A 19,976-nucleotide genomic window follows, 5' to 3' on the forward strand; every position below is an offset into this window, starting at 1 on the left:
GGACAGACGATGGCAGAGTGGAGGACAGACGATGGCAGGGTGGAGGACAGATGATGGCAGGGTGGAGGACAGACGATGGCAGGGTGGAGAACAGACGATGGCAGGGTGGAGGTGGAGAACAGATGATGTCAGGGTGGAGGACAGACGATGGCAGGGTGGAGGTGGAGGACAGACGATGGCAGGGTGGAGGTGGAGGACAGACGATGGCAGGGTGGAGGACAGACGATGGCAGGGTGGAGGTGGAGGACAGACGATGGCAGGGTGGAGGTGGAGGACAGATGATGGCAGCGTGGAGGACAGACGATGGCAGGGTGGAGGTGGAGAACAGATGATGTCAGGGTGGAGGACAGACGATGGCAGGGTGGAGGTGGAGGACAGACGATGGCAGGGTGGAGGTGGAGGACAGATGATGGCAGCGTGGAGGACAGATGATGGCAGGGTGGAGGTGGAGGACAGATGATGGCAGCGTGGAGGACAGATGATGGCAGGGTGGAGGTGGAGAACAGATGATGTCAGGGTGGAGGACAGACGATGGCAGGGTGGAGGTGGAGGACAGACGATGGCAGGGTGGAGGTGGAGGACAGATGATGGCAGCGTGGAGGTGGAGGACAGATGATGGCAGGGTGGAGGACAGACGATGGCAGGGTGGAGGTGGAGAACAGATGATGTCAGGGTGGAGGACAGACGATGGCAGGGTGGAGGTGGAGGACAGACGATGGCAGGGTGGAGGTGGAGGACAGATGATGGCAGCGTGGAGGACAGATGATGTCAGGGTGGAGGTGGAGGACAGACGATGGCAGAGTGGAGGACAGACGATGGCAGGGTGGAGGACAGACGATGGCAGGGTGGAGGTGGAGGACAGATGATGTCAGGGTGGAGGTGGAGGACAGACGATGGCAGGGTGGAGGTGGAGGACAGATGATGTCAGGGTGGAGGACAGACGATGGCAGGGTGGAGGTGGAGAACAGATGATGTCAGGGTGGAGGACAGACGATGGCAGGGTGGAGGTGGAGGACAGACGATGGCAGGGTGGAGGTGGAGGACAGATGATGTCAGGGTGGAGGTGGAGGACAGACGATGGCAGAGTGGAGGACAGACGATGGCAGGGTGGAGGTGGAGGACAGATGATGTCAGGGTGGAGGTGGAGGACAGACGATGGCAGGGTGGAGGTGGAGGACAGATGATGTCAGGGTGGAGGTGGAGAACAGATGATGGCAGGGTGGAGGTGGAGGACAGATGATGTCAGGGTGGAGGTGGAGAACAGATGATGGCAGGGTGGAGAACAGACGATGGCAGGGTGGAGGACAGACGATGTCCTCCACCTCTGTTCTGTTCTGTGCATCTAAACTGACTGTTGTGGATTAATGAGATTAAATGAGTCCGGACCGAGTCTGTTCGGGTCTGAGGAGATCCGGAGACGCACGGACAACAAAGTGGAATCAGAATCTGTGGATGTTCGTGTGTAGCTAACTGCTAGCCCACCTACATGGCCCACCTCCCAAGTCGACGGACCGGACCCACCGGCATGTCCAAAACCGGACCTAGGGTAAATAATGTCCGCCACGCTTTTTCGCGAACATCGCCGTCACGTTTGCTTTGTGTCTGGTGCAGGAAGAAACGGTAAAAACGGGCTTTTGTCACGAAAGTGTCCAAGCAGCAAGTTTGGTTGTTGAGGAACAGGAAGTTGTGGGAGGGACGCCGGCGGTGATACAGACAGCGACAGAGATGGCGTGTTTGGAGTGTGTAGTTAGTGTGTTATGTAGTGTTTGGTGTAGTGTGTTTAGTGAGTAGTGGAGTCGTTTTTTTGTGTTGTGAGTCAAAACAATGAGGAGAAGCTGAATGTGGAGCAGGCAGGAATGAGCTGAGGAGCCTGAGGCATTGCCTGCATTTAAATGTAAATATATAACTTTGTAAATTTCAAACACTTATGCACAAATTTAGCAAACAACGATTTATATTTGCATTATAACTAATGCAATTGGTTCATTAAACTGTTTGTGGTTTTCACAGTAAAAAATCTAACTTTTTCCTATTCTGATTTTATGTTTTTTTGTGATTTTAGGGCCACTGTGTTAATACAGTTTGTCAAAATGAAAAAATAGCTGTACAGTCACACATGTGAGGTTGTGCTGAAAATAATGACACCAAACAAAGCAAGGTAAACAGTTTTTAAGGTGAAATATAATGGTAAAATCACAAGAAGTCAAAAACAGCCAATTATATCCCTGATGTCCCACCTTCAAACAGCCTCATTTGGCCATCCATGAAACAGCTACTGAACCTCCCACTTTTCTATAGGAATACATGTTTCCTACAGGCAGTGCATTAGTTGCTCAAACTCAAGCAAAGATGGTCAATTTCTTCTGGAATAAATTGCATTGGCACCTGTGCTCGGGTTCACGGAGCTCAGCGGCCCCTACTGAAGCACGAGATGGGGAAAACTAAGCCTGCACAAGCCGACAAAAAGACTCTGCACACAAGTTGTGTAAAAACTATTGACAGAACGCGGCTGTGTGACAGAGCAGAGTGTGTGTGGACTGAGAGGCTGGGCGGGCCGAGCCCTCAGTGCAGAACTTTATACAAACCTCCTCTAAAAAAGAGAACCGGAGCTCTCCAGTGGAGGATTTTACATGGTGCCACTGCACCCAATGCCTTTTTATCTGCTCTTAATCCTTAATAAATTCTTAATTTATTAATTGTATAACTGTTTTTTTGTTTTTAATCAAACCGTAAATAAAGTAAAATAAAAATAAAAATAAATCTCATGCTTCTCCTCTCGTTCTGAATGGCAGCTGGGTGTAAAGGTAGAGAGCATACCTCCACTCAGTGTCCAGGAGAGTGACGGTGACTCTGTTCCCCTCCTCTCTGACATCATCATACAGAATCATATATTGATCTGATTTGATCATCATGATGACATCACTGTGTAACAGGAAGTCATTGTTTTATATTGACAGTATATAACAGTTGAAGCCACAGATTCTTCTGATCACTGTAATCAATGATTGTTCATTTGGAGTAAATCTAATGAATACTGTCTGATGATGAGGAGGATGTTTCTTCCTCACACAATTAGCCTGCGGTATCAAGCATGCGCACTCCACCTCCATCATCCAGCTGATCCTGAAGGAGAGTCAAGATACAGGAAGTCACCGGATGTGGTATGGTTTCTCTTTCAAAATAAAATACCTATTCTGAAAACACTTCATCTGCAAGTCAGGAGTAAGCTGTAATGTGGTTTATGTTGTAGGTTAAAATAAAGACATTTATAAAAATTATCTCGTCAGCTTTCTTTCAATTTGATTAAACCAAAGATTGGTGTTGTAGCTGCTGTGATGCCTTCAGGTACACAGTTCATTAGAGACAACTCTATGTTTTTACATATTGACATTTCTCTAAAACATTAATGCATAAAATACCAACCTGTGTGTCCAGTACAGAACCATGTGGGACACCACAGGTGTGATGAAGATTAAAGTGAACACCACCTGTCCTCAACTCATTAAATCATCTTCATATGCACATATTTATATATTTTATCATTTGAATATAAAAAACGTTTTATTTTGTAAACTTGATTTTGATCAAATATAAAACTTAAAACAGATGAAGTGTCGGCTGCAGACATGTGACGGTAAATGATTTAGTTTTGACCTGGAGTTTCCTCATCTGCTTTATTTTGAAGGTCTCTGCCGGGGTCACGTGGTGCTCGGTGTGTGACTTGACAGCAGGTCGGAGGAGGAGAGACAGCAGGAATGAATCATCAGGAGGAGACAGACAGACAGTCAGAGGACATCTGATCTGATCTCAGACCAGCTGCAGTAAACATCTGCACAGCGGGTCCGTGAACGCACCACCACGGCTCTCTCTCCGTGTCTCGGTGTTTTCCTGCCGGTCTGAGGTGTGAATGATGCCGGACCAGATCTCAGTGTGTGAGTTCCTGTCCGAGACCACCGAGGACTACAACTCCCCCACCACGTCCAGCTTCACCACCCGGCTGCAGAGCTGCAGGAACACCGTCAGCATCCTGGAAGAGGTAGCTGCCTCCGCTTCTGCCTGTCTGCCTGCCTCTGCTTCTGCCTGTCTGCCTGCCTCCGCTTCTGCCTGTCTGCCTGCCTCTGCTTCTGTCTGTCTGTCTGCCTGCCTGTCTGTCTGCCTGCCTGTCTGCCTGCCTGCCTGCCTTTCTGTCTCAGACCTTAACCTGACCTCCGTCCCTGTGTCGGCCTGTGCAGCGCCGTCATGTTTGGAGGATGGAGAACACAATTAGTTGAAGTCGTTTCTGCTCATTGAACGCGTCATGTAAAAATCCCGCTCACAAACATTCCAGCGGAGTTTGTTGAATGAAATCAGTCTGTTGTTCTCGAACACGTCGGTGACTTGTGACTAATTAGATCCTGGCTGGTAATTGGTCGGCTGCTCTCTGCCGCCCTCCGCAGTGTGTTTCACTCAGTGACACTGCGGGAAAAACACGCGAGCTGATGCTCAAAGTTGACATGTCCGTGAAGCGCGCGCTGCCTGATGGGTAACATGGACCCCGAACTGAAGCGTCGATCACACCGGGAACGGAAATGTTCGAGTCACGGCTGTGTGTTCGTGTGTTGTGTCAGGTTGTCAACAGAACCTTAAAGTGCGAGTTTTGTGAAAGGAGTTTGGTTGAAGGGTTGTCCGAAGCAGACAACGTCACCTTGAAGGCTCCACAGAGCCGCAGCTGCATTCAGACCGGATGTGATCATTGATCAGTAACGATCATTGATCAGATCTCTGTCTATATTTGCATGTATCAGACTGACAGTAATTCACTCACTGATGGTGGCGGCTGCCGTGCCAGACCAGCACACCAGGAGCAGTCAGCCCAAGGACACTTCAGCAGACCAGGGAATCGAACCAGCGACCTTCTGATAACGCTGGCTCGACCCCTGAGCTGCCACATCATTTGATAATTGATAATAAATCAATGAATCGTTGCAGTTATCATGATTGATCTCTTTCAGGCTGATCAGTAATAATCACTGATTATTAATCAACTCCATTGATTCTTCCTTCCTTCCTCCAGGCTCTGGACCAGGACCGCTCATCTCTGCAGAAGGTGAAGAAGTCTGTTAAATCGATCTACAGCTCAGGAACAGGTACAGCTCTGATCCTGGCTCAGCCACAACTCAGCCAGCACAGAAGTAATCTATTACTGTAACTATTTTGGTTGCAGTATTCCTGCAGGCTTCTGTGTTTGTCTCATATGTCACTAAAGTTTCTGTTTATCTGATGACATCATCACCTTGATTGATTGAGAAAATTATCAGGAGATTAACTGATCATTAACAAAAATCATTGATTGATGAAGGTGATTTTGATGATAATGATGTCATTGTGGAGCAGAGCATGCTGGGAACCAGGAGAGCTTCAGTCAGGCTCTGGAGCGACTGGGAGGAAACAACCCTGAACTCGGAGCGGCCTTCGTTAAGTTTTCCTGCCTCGTTAAAGACCTCGCCTCTCTGCTCAAAAACCTGGTCAGTCAGCTGTTGATCAATCAAACAACTCATCAATCCATCAATACGTTCAGCTGTTGTAAAATGTGTGTGTGTGTGTGTGTGTGTGTGTGTGTTTAGCTGCAGAGTTTGAGTCATAATGTCGTCTTCACTCTGGACTCGCTGCTGAAGGGAGACCTGAAAGGAGTCAAAGGGGTCAGAGTGTTTACTTATTTTATTTTATCATTGTTTTTTATTTCAGTTTTCTGCATGTTCTCCTCCTATAATAATATAAATATGATCATATTAATTGATTTTGTGTCTGCTGAAGTTTGATCAGTATTTGTTTCTCTTTGTTCCAGGATCTGAAGAAGCCGTTTGATAAAGCCTGGAAGGACTACGAGACCAAGCTGTGAGTCTATCAGATTTTATTGTGTCATGGTTTTTTGAGAAGAGTGATCATCCTCACACAGTGAAATAACAGAGGATCTCTGAGGGGCAGCAGCACAGCTGTCAGATGGAGGTTAGTGATGTTTGGACACCAAGCTGACGGAGGCTGACGGAGGCTGACGGAGGCCTCCTCACCACCAGGGGGCCCCGACAAAGATGAACAGAAGAGGAATATACGTTTTCAAATGTTTTTAAAATACAAAAATCTAAAATAATCTCATAACTATATGTTTTACAATTAGCTAAACCTCTCCTACAGACACGACTGACCACAAAAGAAGGTAAACGTCTTGCGCCTGAGCTCGAGGACAGGTGTGGATCACCAGGTGTCATTAAATCACCTGTTTGTGTTTTCAGTTCAAAGATCGAGAAGGAGAAGAGAGAACACGCTAAACAACACGGGATGATCCGGACGGAGATCACTGGCGCTGAGGTCGCTGAAGAGATGGAGAAAGAAAGGCGGCTGTTCCAGCTGCAGATGTGTGAGGTACAGTCCTGACTGCCGCCACAGGCTGCACGGGTCAATCACTTCATACATCCAACGCTCTATGATTGATTGATTGATTGATTGACTCTGTGTCCGACAGTATCTGATCAAAGTCAATGAGATAAAGACGAAGAAGGGCGTGGACCTGCTGCAGAACCTCATCAAGTATTACCATGCTCAGTGCAAGTACGAGCTGGCACTCAACAGGAGCTCTACAGCTCAATGTTTTATTTTGAAAACTCGCTGAATTTCCTGTTTCCTGGTTCAGTTTTTTTCAGGACGGTTTGAATACAGCCGACAAACTGAAGCAGTACATCGAGAAGCTGGCAGCCGACCTGTTCAATGTAGGACTCTCAAATGTTCTAGTAACGAGTCGGTACACTCAGGTGAGGCGACAGGTGTGACCTCTGCTGTCTCCACAGATCAAACAGAGTCAGGATGAAGAGAAGAAGCAGCTGACGACTCTCAGAGATCTCATCAAGAGCTGCTTACAGCTGGACCAGAGGGAGGTACTAAACGTGGGGGGCGGGGCTAACAGATGCAGGTACTCAACACGGGGGGCGGGGCTAACAGACGCAGGGGGCGGGGCTAACAGATGCAGGTACTAAACACGGGGGGCGCTAACAGATGCAGGTACTAAACACGGGAGGCGCTAACAGATGCAGGTACTAAACACGGGAGGCGCTAACAGATGCAGGAACTAAACACGGGGGGCGCTAACAGATGCAGGTACTAAACACGGGAGGCGCTAACAGATGCAGGTACTAAACACGGGGGGCGCTAACAGATGCAGGTACTAAACACGGGAGGCGCTAACAGATGCAGGTACTAAACACGGGAGGCGCTAACAGATGCAGGAACTAAACACGGGGGGCGCTAACAGATGCAGGTACTAAACACGGGGGGCGCTAACAGATGCAGGTACTAAACACGGGAGGCGCTAACAGATGCAGGAACTAAACACGGGGGGCGCTAACAGATGCAGGTACTAAACACGAGGGGCGCTAACAGATGCAGGTACTAAACACGGGAGGCGCTAACAGATGCAGGAACTAAACACGGGAGGCGCTAACAGATGCAGGAACTAAACACGGGGGGCGCTAACAGATGCAGGTACTAAACACGGGAGGCGCTAACAGATGCAGGTACTAAACACGGGGGGCGCTAACAGATGCAGGTACTAAACACGGGGGGCGCTAACAGATGCAGGTACTAAACACGAGGGGCGCTAACAGATGCAGGTACTAAACACGGGGGGCGCTAACAGATGCAGGTACTAAACACGGGAGGCGCTAACAGATGCAGGTACTAAACACGGGGGGCGCTAACAGATGCAGGTACTAAACACGGGAGGCGCTAACAGATGCAGGAACTAAACACGGGGGGCGCTAACAGATGCAGGTACTAAACACGGGAGGCGCTAACAGATGCAGGTACTAAACACGGGGGGCGCTAACAGATGCAGGTACTAAACACGGGGGGCGCTAACAGATGCAGGTACTAAACACGAGGGGCGCTAACAGATGCAGGTACTAAACACGGGGGGCGCTAACAGATGCAGGTACTAAACACGGGAGGCGCTAACAGATGCAGGTACTAAACACGAGGGGCGCTAACAGATGCAGGTACTAAACACGAGGGGCGCTAACAGATGCAGGTACTAAACACGGGGGGCGCTAACAGATGCAGGTACTAAACACGGGGGGCGCTAACAGATGCAGGTACTAAACACGAGGGGCGCTAACAGATGCAGGTACTAAACACGGGAGGCGCTAACAGATGCAGGTACTAAACACGAGGGGCGCTAACAGATGCAGGTACTAAACACGAGGGGCGCTAACAGATGCAGGAACTAAACACGGGGGGCGCTAACAGATGCAGGTACTAAACACGGGGGGCGCTAACAGATGCAGGTACTAAACACGGGGGGCGCTAACAGATGCAGGTACTAAACACGGGAGGCGCTAACAGATGCAGGTACTAAACACGGGGGGCGCTAACAGATGCAGGTACTAAACACGGGGGGCGCTAACAGATGCAGGTACTAAACACGGGGGCGCTAACAGATGCAGGTACTAAACACGGGAGGCGCTAACAGATGCAGGTACTAAACACGAGGGGCGGGGCTAACAGATGCAGGAACTAAACACGGGGGGCGGGGCTAACAGTTGCAGGTGCTAAACACGGGGGCGGGGCTAACAGATGCAGGGGGCGGGGCTAACAGATGCAGGTACTAAACACGGGAGGCGCTAACAGATGCAGGTACTAAACACGAGGGGCGCTAACAGATGCAGGTACTAAACACGAGGGGCGCTAACAGATGCAGGTACTAAACACGGGGGGCGCTAACAGATGCAGGTACTAAACACGGGGGGCGCTAACAGATGCAGGTACTAAACACGGGAGGCGCTAACAGATGCAGGTACTAAACACGGGGGGCGCTAACAGATGCAGGTACTAAACACGGGGGGCGCTAACAGATGCAGGTACTAAACACGGGGGGCGCTAACAGATGCAGGTACTAAACACGGGAGGCGCTAACAGATGCAGGTACTAAACACGAGGGGCGGGGCTAACAGATGCAGGTACTAAACACTGGAGGCGCTAACAGATGCAGGTACTAAACACGAGGGGCGCTAACAGATGCAGGAACTAAACACGGGAGGCGCTAACAGATGCAGGTACTAAACACGGGGGGCGGGGCTAACAGATGCAGGAACTAAACACGGGGGGCGGGGCTAACAGTTGCAGGTGCTAAACACGGGGGCGGGGCTAACAGATGCAGGGGGCGGGGCTAACATATGCAGGAACTAAACATGGGGGAATTGAACTGTGTGAATAGATTAAATTTGTAGGAGTCAGACTCTGTGATTGGCTGTTTGCTGGTGAGCTGCATCCTGGGAGTTGTAGTTGATGTCCACAGTCAGCATCAGTCCAACTCATCTACTGACCTTTGACCTCTCTGTCCCTCTCTCTCTCCCTCTCTCTCGCTCTCTCTCGCTCGCCCTCTCTGAGTGAAGTCCAGGAGAGTAAGTCTGTAAATTAGAACAACTCTTCATCATCGTCATCGTGTTTCTGACTGCAGTTTGTCTCGTTCATCGTCAATCTGGAAATATCACATGACTGTAGAGGGAACATAATAGAGCTGCAACGATTCATTGATTATCAATTATCAAATGATGAGGCGGCTCAGGAGTGGAGCCAGCGTCTTGTTATCAGAAGGTCGCTGGTTCGATTCCCCTGGTCTGCATGTCCAAGTGTCCTTGGGAAAGATACTGAACCCCAGACTGCTCCTGATGAGCTGGTCGCCGCCATCAGTGTGTGAATGTATTTATGAATTACTGTCAGTCACTTTGGACCACAGAGTCTGAGAAATGTAACCGAACATCTTAACGAGACGCTGGAGGACGAAACACTGATCAACACTTCTCTAAATGTTCTGACATCTTAGAGAAAAACGATCATCAGCTCTGATTTACATTTAAACGCAGCTGTTATTGTTATTGTACAGTTTGATGCTGCTGAACTGAGTCTGTGTGTGTGTGTGTGTGTGTGTGTCTGTGTGTGTGTGTGTGTGTGTGTGTGTGTGTGTGTGTGCGTGTGTGTGTGTGTGTCTGTGTGTGTGCGTGTCAGGACTCTCAGAGTAAACAGACTGGTTACAGTATGCACCAGCTGCAGGGAAACAAGGAGTTTGGCAGTGAGAAGAGAGGATACCTGCTGAAGAAGAGCGACGGGTACGACTGTCTGCCACACTCACCTGTACAGGTGTGGACATGCCCTCTGATTGGCTGTCAGATTTAATGTTCACTGTGTTTTGTCTCCGGGCAGGCTGAGGAAGGTCTGGCAGCGCAGGAAGTGTTCAGTGAAGAGCTGCACCCTCACTATCGCTCATGCTACAGTGAGTACTACCTCCCATCATGCATTGCACCAGGTTCATTTTCTCTGGATTAAATTATTCAGTATGAAACAAAGTGTCCGGTCTGAATCATCAGCTGATTCTGTAAACGTGTGTCTTCATTAGCATCCATGATGCTCTGAGGAGCTTCACACAGTCACAAAAGAAAACGAGTGGATGTGATTTATGTTTCTGCAGCGACGTCACAGACCTCCTCAGAAAGCTCCATGTTTAATGAGTCTGATCACATCATTAAATATTCAGCAGTGTTCTGGTGTCAGGTGACAGGAAGTCAGCAACCGGTGATGTTGATAGGTTTTCAATGTAGTGAGTCCCCGGGACCCACAGGTGGTGAGTTGACTGGGTCCCCGGGAAATTCAATGGGTCCCGACTCCCCAGTTAAAACAATGTATTTCTTTCTTATATTATTCTATTTCTTAAATGTTATTGAGTGTTAAACTCCTTTGATGGTGGTATGATATGGTTATAATAAACGGATATATTCATGATGTTCAAAATGTCTCTGAAATTAAACAAATAAAATTCCAAATCTGAAAAGTTTATTGCAAAACAGCTGTCACAGTGGCAGGACACATGACATTCAAATCAAACAGCATTTTTGTAGCAACATAAATAGCACCAAAATAAATTACTAAAATTCAAATAGTCTGCTGACCTGCACCATTTGGGCATAACAAAATGGCGGCTGTCATTCAATGTAGTTTTCATCACCACCACCGGATTATGTTTTATTTTATTACAGCACGTCCCCTAAATGTTAAAACATAATAGACAGAGCACAGCATCGAGCAGTGGAAACAAGGGTTTATTTACTATGAAGTTCATATTTTTAATTGCTGAAATCAGAGGTGTAGCAAGCTTTTCAAAAGTGCGGGGGATGGATGTGGTGGTGTTTTTTTAAAACAATTTTGGGTCGGGGGGTGATGATAAATGACACTTAAATATCTGTGTCTATAATAACCACACCCTGACATGTAGATGTGACATCTGTCTTGATTTGTTTAATTATAATATTTATAATAGAAGTCTACTGCAACTGTACTTTTTTTTTATTTTACCATTAAATGTTATTCTATACATTATCATATTTTATAATGTTCTGTCATGGAGTACGTCACTTCACTGCTAACAGAAAAGAAAGCAGCTCACTGCCAGCTGCAGCTTCTTATCTTGATCTGCAGTCTTTGTTAATTTTTTGTCATGATTGTTATTATTAGTAGGCTACTTAAATTATCAAAAATCACAGTTACATGTCAGGATGTGGTTATTATAGACAGATTAAATATTTAACTGTCATATGTCATCACAGTAACAGCGTTACATACATTAGCAGCTGTAAACACATAAAAACATTAGAAAACACATCATGTGGTTTGGTGTCGACCTGTTTACTGAACGTATCAGGACTAATCAACGTTTATAATCATCAGAGAACGTTACAGACATTGTTTTTGGTTGTTCTCCGTTTCCAGAGAATTCACAGAGAAGCTGGAGAAGTTTGTGACATTTTCATCCCGGATTTTTGTGAGGAGGGAATTAAACGCCTGTCCCAAATAAACGCCTGGTCTGTTAAGTGGTTGAGACAAATAAACACCCGGCTATTATTTGGTATTTTACGGCAGATCCCGCCTCATCAGCACGAGCTGAACAATAAATCTAACATAGCAAGAGAGGCGGGACTTAAGGCAGAACAGCCAATCATCAGTCGGTCAGTCCCAAAGCCGGTGTCATGTTTGAAGCAGCAACAGGAGAGGGAGGGGGAGAGGAGGCAGCTGCAGCGAGCGCAGATACAGAGCGGCCAGAGAAAGTGACTCCGGCCGCAGTAAGGCGTTTGTGCAAAACTGCAGAAAAGCTTAAGAAAAAGTGTGGGTGTTGAACCCTCTCACCGGGAAAAGTGACATCCCCCACGGGTGCGACGCCCCTGGTAGAAAGGAAATCAGCGGTAATGGGCTAAATTAGCATGTCGCGATACTTTGTACAGGGGATCACGTCTGCGCCGAGTAGATGCGCAGAGGGTTGAAACAGCGCTTGTCTGGTCTGCTAACAACAAGGTTTCTTTTGCCAGTTACTGTGATTAAACACGAGTTGTTTAATGTTCACAATGTATCGTTTTTCATGGGAAAAATGAGGTGCGTCCCCGGGACGCATGGATAGTGAGTTTAGTGCGTCCTTTCAGATTTTAATGCGTCTGGGACGCAGGACACATACCTAGCAACATCACTGCAGCAACATCGACGTTGTCTGTCTGTACATCCTGTCTGTCTGTACATCCTGTCTGTCTGTACATCCTGTCTGTCTTTACATCCTGTCTGTCTGTGCATCCTGTCTGTCTGTGCATCCTGTCTGTCTGTACATCCGGTCTGTCTGTACATCCGGTCTTGTCTGTACATCCGGTCTGTCTTTACATCCTGTCTGTCTGTACATCCGGTCTGTCTGTACATCCGGTCTTGTCTGTACATCCGGTCTGTCTGTACATCCGGTCTTGTCTGTACATCCGGTCTGTCTTTACATCCTGTCTGTCTGTACATCCGGTCTGTCTGTACATCCTGTCTGTCTGTACATCCTGTCTGTCTTTACATCCTGTCTGTCTGTGCATCCTGTCTGTCTGTGCATCCTGTCTGTCTGTGCATCCTGTCTGTCTGTACATCCGGTCTGTCTGTACATCCTGTCTGTCTGTACATCCGGTCTTGTCTGTACATCCGGTCTGTCTTTACATCCTGTCTGTCTGTACATCCGGTCTGTCTGTACATCCTGTCTGTCTGTACATCCTGTCTGTCTTTACATCCTGTCTGTCTGTGCATCCTGTCTGTCTGTGCATCCTGTCTGTCTGTGCATCCTGTCTGTCTGTACATCCTGTCTGTCTGTACATCCTGTCTGTCTTTACATCCTGTCTGTCTTTACATCCTGTCTGTCTGTACATCCTGTCTGTCTGTACATCCTGTCTGTCTGTGCATCCTGTCTGTCTGTACATCCTGTCTGTCTGTGTCTTGAGAACAGACAGTGGGCTGAATAAATAAAACTCAGTTATTTTAATATTTGATCACTGTTTGATCAGAACCTTGGTGGTGAGTTCAAGGACAACCTGATATCAGAGATTCAAGAGTTGGCTGCTGTGATTATTGTTGATCATTACGTTAATGTGCACTGTTTGTGTGTGTGTGTGTCAGTCTAACAGACAGCCGGTCAGATTGAACCTGCTCACCTGTCAGGTGAAACCCAGTGCTGAAGACAAGAAATGCTTCGACCTCATTTCCCGTAAGTCTGACTGGATATATAGAAAAGCCAGATGTTCACACATCAACTGCTTTTCATCTTCTTCTTCTTCTTCTGCTTCTTCTCCATCTTCTTCTCCTTCTTCTTCTTCTTGTCCTACAGATAATCGAACGTATCATTTCCAGGCTGAAGATGAATCAGAGTTTGTCAGGTGAAACATTCGTCACTTGCTCTTTAATCTGCTCTTAATCATCAGCTCTCCATCAGACTGTAAAACATCTGTGTGTGTGTGTGTGTGTGTGTGTGTGTGTCTGTGTGTGTTACAGCTGGGTGTCTGTGCTTACCAACAGTAAGGAGGAGGCCCTGAACGTAGCGTTTCAGGGTGGAGGTCAGAGTTCAGGTGTGGAGGAGGAGGAGCTCACCAAGAGCATCATCGATGAGGTGCTGCGGTCGCCAGGCAACGACACCTGCTGCGACTGTGGAGCTGCAGGTCAGCACACGTGTGTGTGTGTGTGTGTGTGTGTGATCGTGTTTGTGTGTGTGGGGGGTGTGTGCGTGTGTGTGTGAGACGGTGCATTTAAGGACACTCCAACATCTGAGGATTGAGATTGAAGTCAGCACTCAGCAGAGACTCTGGTTCTGGTTCTGGTTCTCTGTCTCCTCTCCTCTCTGTAACGTTACGTTCATGAAGTAAAGTCATACTAATACTTGTCTTAATGAAAAGTGTGTGTGTGTGTGTGTGTGTGTGTGTGTGTAGATCCTCGCTGGATCTCCACTAACCTCGGTGTTCTGACCTGCATCGAGTGTTCAGGGATCCACAGAGAGATGGGAGTCCATGTGTCCCGAATCCAGAGTCTGGAACTGGACAAACTGGGAACCTCTGAACTGCTGGTCTGTGTGTGTGTGTGTGTGTGTGTGTGTGTGTGTGTGTGTGTCTGTGTGTGTGTGTGTGTGTGTGTGTGTGTGTGTCTGTCTGTCTGTGTGTTTACATGACACTCCAGAAAACTGAATCACTGTGTTAGTCTGACTATGATGGGATGTTTAAGATGCATGTTTACACCTTAGTCTGACTAAAATCAGACCGGATCGGATTTCTCATAGTCGGATTAAAACACCCAGATTATTGATTGATAGTCACATTACTCCTGCATGTATACGTTCATCAGATCGGATCAGATTTTGCGTTCTGCGCAGGCGCGAGATTTCTTTCCCGGGGCCGTGAGCCGGAAGTAGACGGACGGCGGCGGCGGCGTCTTTCCTCTGAAATCACCGCAAGAAAGAGAGAAAGAGCTCCATTGTGCATCTAGTTTGTGTAATTATCATGTACACCATATATGAAGTGTACAAAGATGGAGCTTCGTCTCGCTCTTCGTACGCCATCTTTCTGGAATGCCGAGGCAGTTTGTTGTTGCTGGTGACGTAAAGAGGTCAGCCGGAGGTGTTTCTGTTACCACTAGTTGAAATGGGTACAGCGCCACCTAGCGTACCGGGTATGACATGCTCCAGCTAGTAATCCGATTTTCTCACCGGCATGTTTACTCGGACAGTTGCAGTTGTCTGATTGAGCAGCAGAGTGGAACTCTGGCTGTAATCTGACTAAACTGTGCATGTAAACGCACTGAGTGTGTGTGTGTGTATCTGTGTGTGTGTATGTGTACGTGTGTATCTGTGTGTGTGTGTATCTGTGTGTGTATGTGTACGTGTGTATCTGTGTGTGTGTGTTTGTATCTGTGTGTGTGTGTGTGTGTCTGTGTTTGTGTGTGTGTATCTGTGTGTGTGTGTGTATGTGTGTATATGTGTGTGTGTGTTTGTATATGTGTGTGTGTGTGTATGTGTATGTGTGTATCTGTGTGTTTGTATATGTGTGTGTGTGTTTGTATCTGTGTGTATCTGTGTGTGTGTGTTTGTATATGTGTGTGTGTGTGTGTGTGTATGTGTATGTGTGTATCTGTGTGTGTGTGTTTGTATATGTGTGTGTGTGTGTCCGTCTCTGTTTATGTCTCCTCTCCTATCTTTCTGTCAGCTTGCTAAGAATGTTGGGAACTGTAGTTTTAATGACATCATGGAGGCGGGCCTGTCGTCCCTGAAGCCGACGCCCTCCAGTGACATGTGAGTTTTTCTATTTGTTCTACACACGTTCATGTTTATACATTTTGTCACATCTCACCTGGAACTCGTCGGCAGGACGGCGAGGAAGGAGTTCATCAACGCTAAGTACATCGACCGCAAGTTTGTCAGGCGTACTGTCTCCATGGCGACCAGCGGTCTGGAGGAGCTGTGTGAAGCGGTGCAGTCCAGAGACCTGCTGTCAATCATCCAGCTGTACGCTGAGGGGGTGGAGTTACTGCAGCCCCTCCCTGAACCTGGACAGGTGGGTGGATGATACACGTGTCAGTCAGTCAGGAGGTGTGTGTGTGTGTGTGTGTGTGTGTGTGTGTGTGTGTGTGTGTGTGTGTGTCTGGAGAGGGTCATCTGGATCTCCATGAGGCTGGACTGATCCTGCAGTAGAATTGTTGCTTCATGAAGGGTTTCATCTGTAACTGAGCTCCTGGATATTTAATCGGGTTTCCGGGTCCTTGGTTCAGAGACTGAGCTGGTTCTTGTTATCCAGGAGGTGTAAAACGCTGCAGACATCTTCAGAGGGATCTTGTCTGATCTGGTGTTCAGGAGCTTCTACAAGACTTGAGGTGGTTTCAGGTGTCAGTCAGGAGATCCCGACATGCTTCAAGAGGTGTCAGTGGGACTACTGGACGGGTCCGAGCCGGTATTAGTGTTATTGATCATTATTGATTTGTTTTAAATGTGTTTGTTCAGGAGGCAGGAGAGACGGCATTACATCACTGTGTTCGGACAGCTGATACCTCCTCGCTGCACCTGGTCGACTTCCTGGTTCAGAACAGGTACGACACTCCAGACAGTCCAGGATCACGCTCAGCTGGTTGGGGCTCTGTGTTAATGTGTGTGTGTGTGTGTGTGTGTGTGTGTGTGTGTGTGTGTACAGTGGTAACCTGGACGGACAGACGGACGGAGGAAACACAGCTCTGCATTACTGTTGTCTGTACAACAAACCGCAGTGTGTGAAACTGCTGCTGAGAGGAAAACCTGACCTCCACATCAGTAAGAACACACACACACACACACACACACACACACACACGTTCTGTGTATCCTCTTGTTCTATATGGAAGCAGGGGGAAACTGTTAGCCTAGCTCCTTCACTGCATGATTACAGCTGCCTGTGTCTTCTCAGCCAATCAGAGCGGAGAGACAGCGCTGGACATCGCCCGCAGACTGAAGAACGCCCAGTGTGAAGAACCGGTAAGAAACATGGCGATAACAACATGCCAGGCTGCCATTGGCTGGCAGGTGACACATTTAGTTACCGTGATGTAATGTTGTCTTTAGAACCAGCTCAGTTTAATGAACTCTCAGATGTGTTGTGACCTCAGTGTGTGCTGATCACTGGCCCACAACAGAACCTCAGTGTGTTCTTTAAGAACATCTTGTCTGTCTGTGTCCCAGCTGGTGGAGGCGGTTTCTGGCAGGTTCAATCCTCATGTTCACGTTGAATACGACTGGAACCTGAGACTGGACGAACTGGACGAGAGCGACGACGAACTGGACGATAAGGTAACACTGAGCAAACCACGTGCTCTGGATCAGCGACCTCCTGCCTCTCCTCTTACCTGTGTGCCTCCTCCTGCAGCCCAGCCCGGTGAAGAAGGAGCGTTCCCTCCGTCCTCAGAGCTTCTGTCCGACCTCCAGCTCTTCCTCTCAGGACAAGCTGTCTCTGCCGGCCTCCTTCATTCCTCCTCACAGGGACAAACTGCGTCTCTCCTATGGGGCGTTCGCCAATCCTGTCTACAGCACCTCCTCCGACAACCCTCCATCCCCCGGGCCCGACACCTCAGGACCTTCACCAGCAGCCAGGAGCCAGGGGAAAGGTAGGAGGACCCTGTGACGTAGACCAGCTGTTCTTAATGAGGAGGTGCCACGAGTCCTCACAGGTCCAGAGGCTTCACAAGGTTTTCAGGGCTCCAAAAGTTATTGAAGGTCGTTCACAAGATTTTGTTGTGGTTCCAAAGGTTTCTGAAGGGGGTTCAGTACATCGTGAAGGTGGATCAGTACATCGTGAAGGGGGTTCAGTGGTTTTTGATTGTGGTCTATGGGCTTGTTAGGTGGGACCGGATGTGTTTTTGTATATGTGTTGGGATTCATTGATAAAGCACGGTGGACTTTTGTTTGAAAAGATTCCACAGTGACCCGTTCATGAATAATCAAATCACTGATTGGTTCCTCCTTCAGGCCCCGCCACAGCCCCGCCCACCTCCCTTCCCCTCACCTCCCTTCCCCTCACCTCCCTTCCCCTCACCTCTCAGACTAGTGGAGGAGGAGGAAGCTGGGCAGCAGGAGGTGGAAGCTCAACCCTGAAAAAGAGACCCCCTCCCCCTCCACCTGGACACAAGCGCACCCTGTCCGACCCCCCCAGCCCAGTCCTGCAGGGACCGGCAGGTAAAGGTAAAACTGCAGCAACTTGGCTACACTGCATGATCCAAACCCACCAAACACATGACCTCATCAAACATGTGACCTGGTGACAATCTGGTGTTTCAAACAGGAAGTGAGTGGACCCCCCCGCCTGGAAGCAGGAGCAAGTTTGAGGGGATCCAGCAGCAGCAGAGGTACTTGTACACATGAAGTACTCAGATAAACAGGTGACGTACAGACAGTGGTGACCTTTGACCTCTCCCCTCCAGTACGACCTCCAGTAACACCAAGTCCACGTTGGGGCCCAGAGTTCTTCCCAAACTACCTCAGAAAGGTGAGATGACCAGCTTTTATTTTGAAAGCTCAGATGTTTGATGTTCCTCCTCCATCTGCGTTTCAATCAGTTGACTCTGGTTTTGTTTCGTCTCAGTGGCGTTGAGGAAGATCGACACCGTCCACCTCCCATCTGTGGACAAGTCCAGCCCTCCTCCAGACGTCCTCCACAAACCCTCCTCCTCCTCCCAGCCTGACCCCCAGAAGTCTCCTCCCTTCATTGACGCCTCCCCTAAACCGTCCCCCACCCAGGTGGACTCCACCCAACGAGCCCCAGTGGCTGAGAAGCCCCAGCTGTCCGACCTTCCTCCTAAACCTCACCTGTCCGACCTCCCACCCAAGCCCCTCCTCAGAGATCTCCCCCCAAAACCCCAGATCACAGACCTCCCCCCCAAACCCACCCTCAGAGACAGGCCCCGCCACACTCCTGTTGCTACGGAGACGCAGGGATCCAAGATGGCGGTGGTGGCTGAGAGCCAGTCATCCGACCTGCAGGGGGAGACGTCACCTCGACTGGTAGCTGACTGTGATGATGAGTTACCCCCCAGTGCCATGGAGACGCCCGTCCCTCTGCCGCGAAAAATCAACTCTGTGAGACACTAACGAGTTTGATCAGGTTGAATAGACAGAAAACAAGATGGAGTGCGTGCTGAGTGTTTGTCTGTGTGCTCTGCAGGTGAAGAACAAGATCCGCAGAGTGAAAACCATCTACGACTGTCAGGCCGACAACGACGACGAGCTCACCTTCACAGAGGGAGAGGTCATCATCGTCACAGGGGAGGAGGACCCCGAGTGGTGGGTAGGTACTCAGATAGCAAAACGTGATTGAATCAACATTGAGATATTGTTAGGCTGAAGATTGTAATCAACATTGATGTCAGATATTGAAATATACATTGAAAGTGCTCGCTTTCATCAACATTGAAATAATGTTGAATTTCCAATCAATTCTGACAATGAATCAACCTTTATTCAACTATGATATGATCAACATTGAAAGAATGTAGAATTGAATCAACATTGATTCAACTATATATCAACACTTTTCAACCTTCCTTTGTATGTTTTAAATATGCCTCATTAAAAACCCCATTAGATTGGCCATTTCAATTCTTTTTAAAAACCAAGTTTGAGAACAGCTGCTTTACTGCATATCCTATGAACACAACCCCCCCCAACAAAACAGACCGTTATTCAATAAGTTATTCATTAAATATTGCACACACCTTTTCATCTTGTAGGGTTTCCTGTCTGGCTTAGGTGGAGAATTATCTATTTGTCCTGAAACTCCAGGGGACACAAACATGGCAAATAGGACCCCAGTTCAACATGACCTGAACATAACAGCATAGTAGCTTTAAAGATTCAACTCATTTGTCCTTCTAGCTCTTTGCCTTTTCTTTTCTTGGTACCCCACCACTCCTCTCAGGTGCATAACGCAGCCACTTCTCTGTACTGCAATTCTGTCAACTTGCGGTCAAATTGACGAGCAGCCTCTGAAACAAAAAGAAGGAAAAAAAAGTGTTATAAAGTTGTGAAATTAAAGATACGAAAGCTGCTGTTCTGCAGGTGCAGTTCCATTCCAAAGTGACATAAATGTCCAGTGTGTCCTTTTTAGTTTACTAGA

General features: G+C 48.2%; 1 protein-coding gene and 1 long non-coding RNA gene across 5 annotated transcripts in view; both read left to right on the forward strand.

Annotated features, from left to right (window-relative positions):
- The first annotated feature begins 1,254 nt into the window (after positions 1-1,254).
- The window catches only part of asap1a (ArfGAP with SH3 domain, ankyrin repeat and PH domain 1a), a 29,263-nt gene continuing 10,541 nt past the window's right edge, over positions 1,255-19,976 (forward strand). Inside the window, exons 1-29 of one of the 4 annotated variants that reach the window (XM_030403069.1) lie at positions 1,255-1,546; positions 3,686-4,036; positions 5,054-5,126; positions 5,374-5,504; positions 5,604-5,678; positions 5,825-5,874; positions 6,270-6,399; positions 6,500-6,585; positions 6,668-6,743; positions 6,822-6,908; positions 9,420-9,428; positions 10,033-10,133; positions 10,228-10,297; positions 13,483-13,570; positions 13,691-13,739; positions 13,855-14,018; positions 14,286-14,419; positions 15,552-15,637; positions 15,713-15,899; positions 16,343-16,428; positions 16,530-16,645; positions 16,779-16,846; positions 17,051-17,158; positions 17,235-17,472; positions 17,834-18,046; positions 18,147-18,210; positions 18,286-18,350; positions 18,447-18,940; positions 19,026-19,148. In XM_030403069.1, the coding sequence (XP_030258929.1) occupies positions 3,908-4,036; positions 5,054-5,126; positions 5,374-5,504; positions 5,604-5,678; positions 5,825-5,874; positions 6,270-6,399; positions 6,500-6,585; positions 6,668-6,743; positions 6,822-6,908; positions 9,420-9,428; positions 10,033-10,133; positions 10,228-10,297; positions 13,483-13,570; positions 13,691-13,739; positions 13,855-14,018; positions 14,286-14,419; positions 15,552-15,637; positions 15,713-15,899; positions 16,343-16,428; positions 16,530-16,645; positions 16,779-16,846; positions 17,051-17,158; positions 17,235-17,472; positions 17,834-18,046; positions 18,147-18,210; positions 18,286-18,350; positions 18,447-18,940; positions 19,026-19,148 (3,300 nt within the window). In that variant the 5' untranslated portion in view covers positions 1,255-1,546; positions 3,686-3,907. Of the gene's footprint in view, positions 1,547-3,685; positions 4,037-5,053; positions 5,127-5,373; positions 5,505-5,603; positions 5,679-5,824; positions 5,875-6,269; positions 6,400-6,499; positions 6,586-6,667; positions 6,744-6,821; positions 6,909-9,419; positions 9,429-10,032; positions 10,134-10,227; positions 10,298-13,482; positions 13,571-13,690; positions 13,740-13,854; positions 14,019-14,285; positions 14,420-15,551; positions 15,638-15,712; positions 15,900-16,342; positions 16,429-16,529; positions 16,646-16,778; positions 16,847-17,050; positions 17,159-17,234; positions 17,473-17,833; positions 18,047-18,146; positions 18,211-18,285; positions 18,351-18,446; positions 18,941-19,025; positions 19,149-19,976 lie in introns of those variants that run through there. The other 3 variants (XM_030403072.1, XM_030403070.1, XM_030403071.1) reach the window with 3 other exon arrangements.
- Positions 6,947-8,793, forward strand: LOC115572739 (uncharacterized). The gene is made up of 2 exons (XR_003982130.1): positions 6,947-7,416; positions 8,630-8,793. It is a non-coding gene; the product is annotated as an uncharacterized LOC115572739 (long non-coding RNA).

The sequence above is a fragment of the Sparus aurata genome, chromosome 21 (genome assembly GCF_900880675.1).
Source record: "Sparus aurata chromosome 21, fSpaAur1.1, whole genome shotgun sequence".
Taxonomy (NCBI): Eukaryota; Metazoa; Chordata; class Actinopteri; order Spariformes; family Sparidae; genus Sparus; species Sparus aurata.